At 45.7% G+C, this 10103-nt stretch overlaps 1 protein-coding gene across 2 annotated transcripts in view; it reads left to right on the top strand.

The window, feature by feature from the left end:
* Positions 1 to 5839, top strand: part of Runx1 (RUNX family transcription factor 1) — a 229697-nt gene extending 223858 nt beyond the window's left edge. For both annotated transcript variants that reach the window (XM_034515203.2, XM_034515201.2), the window contains one exon: positions 5215 to 5839. In XM_034515203.2, coding sequence (XP_034371094.2) covers positions 5215 to 5684 — 470 coding nt within the window. In that variant the 3' untranslated portion in view covers positions 5685 to 5839. The remainder of the gene's footprint in view (positions 1 to 5214) is intronic.
* Positions 5840 to 10103: the final 4264 nt, after the last annotated feature.

Genomic DNA, 10103 nt, shown 5'->3' with positions numbered 1-10103 from the left:
TTTTTTTTTTTTTAAATTAGTCGAGTGCAGGGAGTGCCGCCCATATACACGGGGGACTAGGGACATTCACTACAACACGGGCAACCTATCAGCAGTCACTGTCACCCAAAGTAAAGTAAGTAACAGGTCCAAGTCACGGCTATATGATCTGGATTTCAACAATACAGGCTAGAAGGAAAGGTATTTAATGGCACAGGAAAGGGAGGGGGTCAGAGAGAGAGAGAGACAGAGAGTCAGAGACAGAGAGACAGAGAGACAGACAGAGACAGACACACACACAGAGAAAGACAGACAGAGACAGACACACAGATGGACACAGAGAGACAGAGACACACACAGAGAGACAGAGACAGACAGACACACACACAGAGACAAAGTCAGAGACAGACAGACAGACAGACACACACACACACAAAGAGAGAGAGAGAGAGAGAGAGAGAGAGAGATATTGACCTCATCAGAACCCAAAAGTGAAGACCAGAGAATGACAAGTTGCACAGAGAGTGAGCTTCAACTTGGGAAAACTCCCTCTAGAAAGCAAGCAAGCCCTAAGCACAGGCCTCAAAGGCCTGTAAAGTGTGGTCCTAAACTTGGGCCGGAAAGGGTGGGATCCCTGAAAGGAAGCGGCTGCCAGGCCCACAGCTTGTGAAACGAACTTGACCCCTCTGTGGCTGATGCACCTTCTAATCCCACCAGCGACAGCTTGGGAGTCTCTGGGCTTCCGGCTTCCCCAGCCCCACCTGCCTCTCTCCGCCTGCAGACAGGCTCTGTCTGTCTCTGTCCCTTGTAGACAGACTCCACACCTTGTCTGAAAGGAGTCGCCATATGAAGGTTTATCTTTCCTCCTCGTTTCTTTTCTTCCTTTCTTTTCCCCCTTCTCTTTCTTTTTGTTAATTAACGTTTAGCTGCCAACCTGGGCGACAGACAGCACGCACTGATCTGAGTCATGCAGAAGATCCTTTTAAGGCGGTCATTATCTGCTCAGGTTGTTTAATCCTTTAGGGGCAGTGGGAGGGGTCTGGGGTGGGACTGCTTTCATCCACTGCTGGCTTTAAAGCCAAGACTCACTTGGTCAAGGCATAGAGTTAGCACCATAGAGGGAGAGACACTTCCAGTGAAAATAGCTGAAACTTCTAATCCTCAGGCTTCCTACTTTTAAAATCTCCCCATGCATGGGGGAGGGGGCAGTCACCTTCTATACTGAATTGGGTGGGTGGGGGTGGGGCACACTAGGCCAGCCCAAAGGATAGAGGTGCCATAGCTTGGTAATGGATAAATTCTATGTGACTGCTGATTTGTAAGAAAAGAGGTTAGACCGGATTTGAAAATGAAAACACGAGGAGCTTGAGAGATGGTTCAGTGGTTAAGAGCTATCGCTGCTCTTCCCAGGCACCACAATAGGGGGGCCCATAACTCCAGCTCCCTCCTTCCTCCAGTGTCTGCAAGCACACTGCACTTCACACACACACACACACACACACACACGCATATAACTGAAAATAAAATTTGTAAATGAAAACAAGCATTTGAATAGAGCACTTGAATTTGAACATATCAAAAAGGCCTGATCCTTTTTTATTACAAAGTGTGAAAAAAAAATGAGACAGGGAGGAATGGAGGGAGGAGGGAGGGATAGAGGGAGGAGGGAGGAAGAGAGAGAGGAAGGGAGTGAGAACTTGACCTCCTGTAGAAAGATGCCACACGATCTCAGATCTTCCACATACTTTGCCCCCAGCAGCTGAGACTGTAACAATACTCCTGTGCTTATGCCCATGACAAATCACGGACTCACTCGGGATTCCAGTAACTTGGTACTATTACCACATTACCATGTAGGAACTGGGACGGACTAGCAGAGCATGTTCAGACACGGCTGTGAAATGGGGTGACCTCTCGTTCATTTTTTTTCCAGTGGATTCACCTTTTTGTCTCAGGACAAATGAAGCAAGAGGGATAATGGGCAGAGTCATTTGTTTGTGTCCAGAGTATTGCATCAGATGACAACAAGCTGATTGTGTGTGCCCAACGCTCTCCCTCCTGCCTCGGCTTCTAGACTGTATAAATCTAACTGGAAAAAAAAAAAAATGGAGTAGGGCTTCCTGTTAACTCTCAAACATGTCACGGCTCTCTGTAAGCAAAACAAGTGACACAGAGTTTGCTCGCAGAGGTCTTCGGTGAGGGCACAGAGATGAACCCTGGGGAATGAGGTGTGGCCTGGCTGGAGGAGAAGCCAGAGGGTAGCCTAGCCAGGGCAGCACCAGAACCACTGTTGGTTTACAGCCTTTCCCTGCCCACATGTCTGACTCGCTTTGAAAAGATTAACAGGAGTGTTTGTTTGAAAGTCAGACTCCTGGTTTACTCATTAGTACAGGGATTTGCTGCAGACTTGGGCTGTTCCTGTAAACTCTAATTACCTCTGTGATGAGGAGTCCATTTCTCTCACATTCAGCCCAAATGTACACAAGAGTTCCTTTTGTAAAATCGTGTTAGAGCAATAAAAGATTATTGAGAGGGGGTGGAGGGAAGCGGGAGAAACAAGAACACAAACCCTAGCTCTCCACGTTGGAATAATAGGCTTGCAACAGAAGGAAGTTGATCACAGCCCATGCCTTCCAAAAACAGATTAATCCACTGGGGTAGCTTTCCTTTCAAAGGAAGCTTTTTGCCCCCCTCAAGTTTCTCTCTAGCAGGCTCAACTCAAAAGGGTCCAGACCATAAACCAGCTGAACTTAGGTATTCTGTACTTTAATTTGAGAATTTACATTTTGAACGCTTAGTCCTTGCCTCTACCCTGTGTTGTTGTTGTTGCTGCTGCTGAACCATGCTGGTGCGAACAGTATAGATCCAATCTGCCCTCGCTCTGACTGACAGACACAAGCTACCTGCAACATCATACTAACTCACTGTGGTAGCTCTCCGCAGTGGGCGGAGGTGCAGCTCTTTTGCCCACTCTCTGACTATTTGGCAATTTCTGGAGATACTTTTGGATGTCATAGTGGGGGAAGGGCACTACTGGCATCTTATGGGTAAAAACAGGAGATGCCACCAAACAGTTCACAAGGACTAAGTCTCCAACCACCCACTAGACATAATACTGGCCCCAAGATGCCAGCAGTGTCGCTTTTGGCAAACTGATCTGCAAGGGAACACATGCTGGCCCTCCTGTCCCCTGGTCTGCCCCAGAGGCAGCATGCACACTTGCCAAGTGCAGAAGGAGACGGTAAACCACTGGAGGATAACCAAGGGCAGTCTGTAGAACTGTAAATTCAAAATGAATCTTGTAAAGAAAGTCTGACATTTCCGGACAAAACAAGTTTTGATATCCGTTTGTGTCAGAAGCTAGTGAGGTGGCAGCTGGAGAGATGACTCAGTGGTTAAGAGCATGCGCTGCTCTGGGGCACTCTCTTCTAGCCTCTGGGGGCACTGCAAGCACGCAGGCACATACCCACACAAGCAGAAGCATAATCAAAAATAAAATTATCGTTAAGAAGAAAACAGTGACAGTGACACAGGTCTTAGATAAAGACGAGAGAGACATGAAGTCAAATGTCTATTGCTACTACAGATGGGAACAAGTCGGAAGTCAGAGACAGAGGCAAGGGATATGCCAATCACCGACCTTCACACTGTCCCTACCACAACACGAATTCATGCACCATCCCCACCACAACACACAGAGACAGAGGCAAGTAATGTGCCAAGCACCGACCTTCACACTGTCCCAACCATGACACGCACTGCACACCAAATAATAGGAAATTAGCCAAGTTTCAAGGGCTCGGCGGAGTCTACAAAAAGGACAGTTTTCTACTATCCAACCTGAATACTATGTGCAATGACATAATATTGTTGTTATAATATACTTACCTATAATATTCTACTAGCAACATAACCATGGGTCCCTTACCTCAGTTACCTTAATGTTAGGCCATATACTGTTACATTAACATTGTTATGCTGATGTACTGATTATATTACCAATATACTAGTCAGTATTAATGTTTTCCTATAGAGGATAGGCTTTCTTCTCCCCCAGTAAAGGACCAAAGAGAAATTGTCCAGCTTTGGGCGCTGTGTTGTCCTGGTCTCTTAACAGCAGCAGGAACTACTTAGTGCCGTTAAAGTGCACACTGGTGCCACCTTGTGCTACAGATTGAAGCTGTATCTCAACAAAGGAGAAAACAAATTTTATGTGGTTTTGTTTTCATAGTTTTATAACCATTTGAAAAGGTAAAACTCATTCTTAATTCCTAGGACACACAAAACCTGTCCCCAGCCAGACTTAGCCAGTGAGCTATAGTTTGCCAACCTGGGATCTAACATTTACGTGTATTGGAAACATTACATTAGACTACAGTGTGTGTGACAGGTGCCTATATGGTAGATGTGCTATGGCATGTCAGGATACATATCATATGCTGCTGCACCACTCCCTGCAATGTGTCTGCCATCGCTCCGTGGCACACTGTTTGACATGTATCCTGTCAAACATGCTGGGGGAAGCCCACTTCTTGCTGGGTAGTCCCCCCACTCCCTGGCAGCAGCCCACTGCATAGAATCCCATCTTCTTTAAGTGACAGTATTTTGGGTAGTTATCTGTCCTGTTGATTTCTAGGTGAGTGTTCATCTCAGGCAGGAGTATTCTCAGTGGTCCCCTCCTCCCTGGGCAGGGAGTTGTGGGCAGTCCAGTGTGTTGGGTGGGAGCACTCTTAGTGCTCCCTCCTCCACGGTCAGGGCCAGTCTGGGCAAACTTGTATGTCCTCTGTAGTAGCACTCCCTGTGGCCCCCCTCTTGTCACTCTGTCCTCGGTGGGAACAGTCTTGGTGGGAACAGTGTTGGTGGGAATAGTCTTGGTGGTCGCCCCCCTCCATGGGCTGGGACCCTCTGAGCAGTCCTGTGTCCTGGGTAGGGGCAATCTCTGTAGTCCCCTCTTCCACAGGCAGGGGCACTCTGGTAGTCCAGTGTGTTGGGGCAGGAGCACCCTCTGTGGCACCCCTCCATGGGCTGGAGCACTCTCTGTGTCCTCGCCTGCCACCAGCAAGGGCACTCTGGGTACTCCAGTGCGTTGGGGCGGGAGCACTCTCTGTAGTCCCCCTCCATAGGCAGGAGCACTCTGGGCAACCCTGTGTATCCTGAGCAACAGCACTGTGGCAGATTAGGAAGCCTTCGCCACCTTGACCACACACTCACGCCTTCTCTTCCGCCCGCCCACAGCGGCTCCGGACCTGACAGCCTTCGGCGACCCGCGCCAGTTCCCCACGCTGCCGTCCATCTCCGACCCGCGCATGCACTACCCAGGCGCCTTCACCTACTCGCCGCCGGTCACGTCGGGCATCGGCATCGGCATGTCAGCCATGAGCTCGGCCTCTCGCTACCACACCTACCTGCCGCCGCCCTACCCCGGCTCCTCGCAGGCGCAGGCCGGGCCCTTCCAGACCGGCTCGCCCTCCTACCACCTGTACTACGGCGCCTCGGCCGGCTCCTACCAGTTCTCCATGGTGGGCGGCGAGCGATCGCCCCCGCGCATCCTGCCACCCTGCACCAACGCGTCCACGGGCGCCGCGCTGCTCAACCCCAGCCTCCCCAGCCAGAGCGACGTGGTGGAGACCGAGGGCAGCCATAGCAACTCGCCCACCAACATGCCCCCCGCGCGCCTGGAGGAGGCCGTGTGGCGGCCCTACTGAGCGTCATCGAGGGACTGAGCCCGCCGCCGCCGCCGTCCATGCACAGACCCCGCCAGGAGGGCCCTTGGAGGCCAACAGGAAGATTCCCGGAGGGAAACTGTGAATGCTTCTGATTTAGCAATGCTGTGAATAAAAGAAAGATTTTATACCCCTGACTTCACTTTTTAACCACGTTGTTTATTCCAAAGAGTGTGGAATGTTTTCGGTTCGGGGTGGGGAAGACGCAGCCCATCCTCTTTGGCATCTATTTTCTTATTTGGAGTTTCTTTTCTGCACCTTATCGATTGCAAAAAAAAAAAAAAAAAAGCCTGTTTGCATCTGGGTGGTCGTTTATTTTTAAGTATGTACAGACTTGAGCTTGCTTTTTAATCTTCCTTTGACCAACTCAAAGAAATAAAATTCCCTTCTCTGTAAGGTTTATTTAACTTTTAGACTTTCATGTAGCTGGGGTTTTATTTGTGTTTGGTTTTTGTTTTTTGTTTCTGTTTTTTTAAAGAGACAGCTACAGCTTTGGGTTTTTTAACTACTGTATTTCCACAAAGAAATCCCTAGATATTTATGTATCTCGATGTTTGAACATTTACGTATGTGTTGATACTTTTTTTAATTATTTAAATGTACTTATATTAAGAAAAAATATCAAGTACTACATTTTTCTTTATAATAGCCAAAGTTAAATATTATTGCATTGAAGATGGCTGGAAAAAAAAGAGATGGGTTATGTGACGCTTGGTTATCTAGAGAGATTGTTTACATTGAACTCCCTTTATGTTATTCAAACAAGTTGGTAGCTAATGCGGCAATGTTTTTAATTGGATTGTAGACACTGAGGGTCACTCCAAGGTCAGAAATACAACATTTTCTGCTCGGCTCAACAAATGGCCTCGAACCTGGCTCCTTCCCTTCACAAAGAAAGGCAACACTCTGCCCTGAAAGGGCTCAGAGAGGTGCCTAGGATTATAGCTCTGAAGAGGATACCATTTTGGCCTGGAGCTATGCTTGCCCCAAGGCCTCCTCATTCACACGTGGTTTATCACAAAGCTCAACCACGTGAGCTGTTGGTCAGAGGTTTGTCTGCATAGTATTTATATAGACCTAAACCAGTCAATATGATTCTTTAATTGCCTTCCATTAATAGTACCTGTTCATTGATGAAAACCAAAACTCAAGGCTATACCCCAAAGATCCCAATAGAAGAGGTAAGACCAGGTGCCTTTGATGTCCAAAGGCTGAGTTTTAAGAGAGTGTACCCCAAAGTCTGAAGGAGCCAGTTTCCCTCTATCTATCTCAGTGGGATCAGTCATGGGAGATAAATACCATACCAACCCATGCAGGACGTTTGTCAGAAGCTGCTCCCTCACCAGCATCTTTTTTAACCAGGCTGAGTTCCTAGTCTTTGGGGTTTGTGCACTTTCTCTGTGCATCAGCGTGATAGATTCCTGTCTGCAGTCTGCCGTGGCTACGGTTCAGATGTGCATCGTGTCACTGTAAACACAATGGGACTATTGCTATAGTGGAAGACTTGGTCAAAATCCAGTTGTTCTATAAATTATAAGCCTAACTGCTGGTTCTGACATACATGTGCTCAAAATGATCTGGTTGGTTTTTTCTTAATGTACCTCTTAAATTCGTTGAAATGATGTCAGGTCAACTCAGAAGAGCGTTTGAAAGCAGGACTTCAGAACAGTGTTTGATTTTTTTATTATTATTATTATTATTTTATAAATTTAAGCATTCAGACTAGATCTTTGGCTGCAGGCAGCAAAAACAGCTGGACTTATTTAAAAAAAATACAAGTTGTTTTTTGAGTTATCTATATCTGTATCTATATATTGATTCTTTGTTTTGCATAGAGCAGCAGCACTTTGGTAACCTGTGATGCCGGCTTGTTCTTGTCCAGAGAAGAGCTCTAGCTGAATTCGGAGAAACTCAGATTAGATTTTCCTATCGGACATACCTTCCTCCTCCATCCCGTCTCACTCAGTTATTCCACAGAACACGTCTACAGCTGTGTTGTCAGAAAAATAAAAATTTTAATTTCTCAAAAGGACCATTAGTTTGTTTCTCCAAAATTAGATGTTCCTCTTAGCATAGGTTGCCATGTCTGGCCTAAGAAAATGCTAGGGAAAGGTGAAAGACAAAAGATTTATATTTTTTCATATTAATTTTGATATCTAAAGATACTCTAGCCCTAAGAGAGGAAGCAGATAATCTTACACATTGAGCCTTTGCCCTGGGCACCATGCATCAAGAAGGCTTGTCACTTTGTCATAGACAGCCTGGTGAACCATTTAGTACTTCCTAAAGCTTTATCAACATAGGCTGTATTTAGTCATCTCAGAAAAAAACAAATCAATTGGGCACTCCTTGTCTTGGAGATAGATCCCACGAGGCACATATTTTTCTACCTGAGAAATTGTATTCATTGCCTTCAGGTGCATCAAGGTGTCTCCTCATCCACTGTCTTCAGGGAAGAGCCGTAAGCCAATTCTGAGATGATGGAGCTGTTGGGAATACTGGTCCAGAGAAAGAAAAATAGGATAAGCCATTTCTACTGCTTATTCAAGCCTCTATTTATGATTTTAACACATGCTTCATTCCGTCTGGTTTTCTCACCGTCTATATCCTCCCAATATCACTTCTTACTTTCCTTTTCTCTCCTCTAAACTCCACACTCTCCTCCTGCATAGTTTATAGGTAGGCAACACACACACACACACACACACACACACACACACACACCCTCTACCCCATACCAACTGTCCAGAACACAGAAAGTCTAGTTCTTCTCCATTTATTAAAGGACAGGGTAAGTCAGCCATTGTCTTGCTCATGGGTTTTTTTTCCCCAACAGAACAGAGGTGTTGCCAGCCATCTTGGGTCTGCTTTCTGTCCAGATACTGCAACAGAAACCCCGAGGATCACAAGCCATGGCTGAGCAGCTATGCTGCTGCCCAAACGTCCTGTGCAGACAGATGCATGCAGGGACCGGAAGGAGTGTCTCCCCTTCCACCTCTTTTCTCTCAAATGTTTCTCCTGAACAGCCTCAACTGAGGACTGCAGGTTTCTTTCTTGAAATAACTTTCCCCCCAGGACATTCTGTCTTAGGGGTTTTTGGTTTTGATGACTTTTTTTTTTTTTTTTTTTTTTTTTTTTTTTTTTTTTTTGGTTCTTTTCATTTTGTTTGTAGGAGGAGGCGTGAGATGTTAAGGGTCTTTCATACATGAAAATAAATGGTTTAACAACAATCTCTGATTATATCCTTTCCATATCAGAACAAAGCACCGTTTTGTTTACTCTACAGTATACACTTGTTGGGGGTCTCGGCTGGTCAGTCGGTTAGTTGTCTGTTGGGCATGCCTTCCCTCTCTCAGCCAGATCAGTACAAACAAAGCTGATCATTTGTCTTTCTTTCTTTCTTTTTTTTCCCTCAGAAGAGTTGTATCAACAAACTCAATTGTATTTATGTATGTAAATAGATTTCAAGCTTCATTATAAAATATTGTTAAAGCCTGTAATAACTTTTTTCACATTTTGTGTGTTTCTAAGGACTTTTTTTTATGTTCGCTAAATATTGTAGAAGAAAAATGCTTCTCTCCACTTGTTTATTTTAGATTTAAAAAAAAAAAACAAGCTACTTCTTATTCACTTTTATAAACAGATAATAAACAAGCATGGTTCCAATTTTTTTTAAGTTCACTTTATGTTCTGGGAGAAATGAATATGCAAAAAAAAAAAAGAGAGAAAAAATCAATCTCCAAATGAACTGTTAGATATTTCTGTTACTCTAGATGTACAAAGATCAATGGAAAAGAATAAACTTGCAAATTGAAATAGCAAGACACATGTATTGGGGGAAAAAAAACACCTCGGAAAATGCCGTTCTCCAGCCTCCAGCCCACACATGGCGAGTGTTACATGTGGTCACAAGGAATCCTGAAATCGGTGCACGGCCCTCTTCCTTCCTGGTACTAACATTAAGAACACCTTCTAAGGGGCATTGTCAGGCTCAGGTCTTAAAGCATATAAATAAGAGAGAACGTCCCAGAACCCTTCTGGAAAACCCAGGAGAACCCCAGGAGAACAGGCACTTACTCCACTGCAGCTGTCCACTGCACACAGTAGGTGAGCCAGCGCCCCTCTCCTCGGGGCCATGCAGAGCCAGTGCAGGGCAGCCCTAAGCCACTGAAGTCTCCCTTCCTTTGTACTATGGTCTTTTCTGTAACTCCTATATTAAAACCCTTGTGAATGGCAAATAAACAATTTGACAAGCACTTCTGCCCTGCCAGATCGATTTCGTCCATCTGTTCTGAGATGGGTGCACACAAACACATACACACACATGCACACAAGAGCACTGTCACATACTATGTACATTTTTCCATGAAGCACTGCAAGTTCGAGGCTGGGTCCTTCCCA

The sequence above is a fragment of the Arvicanthis niloticus genome, chromosome 12 (assembly GCF_011762505.2).
Source record: "Arvicanthis niloticus isolate mArvNil1 chromosome 12, mArvNil1.pat.X, whole genome shotgun sequence".
Taxonomy (NCBI): Eukaryota; Metazoa; Chordata; class Mammalia; order Rodentia; family Muridae; genus Arvicanthis; species Arvicanthis niloticus.
The sequence above is the reverse complement of the archived record's forward strand: the minus strand, read 5'-3'. Positions and strand labels throughout refer to the sequence as shown.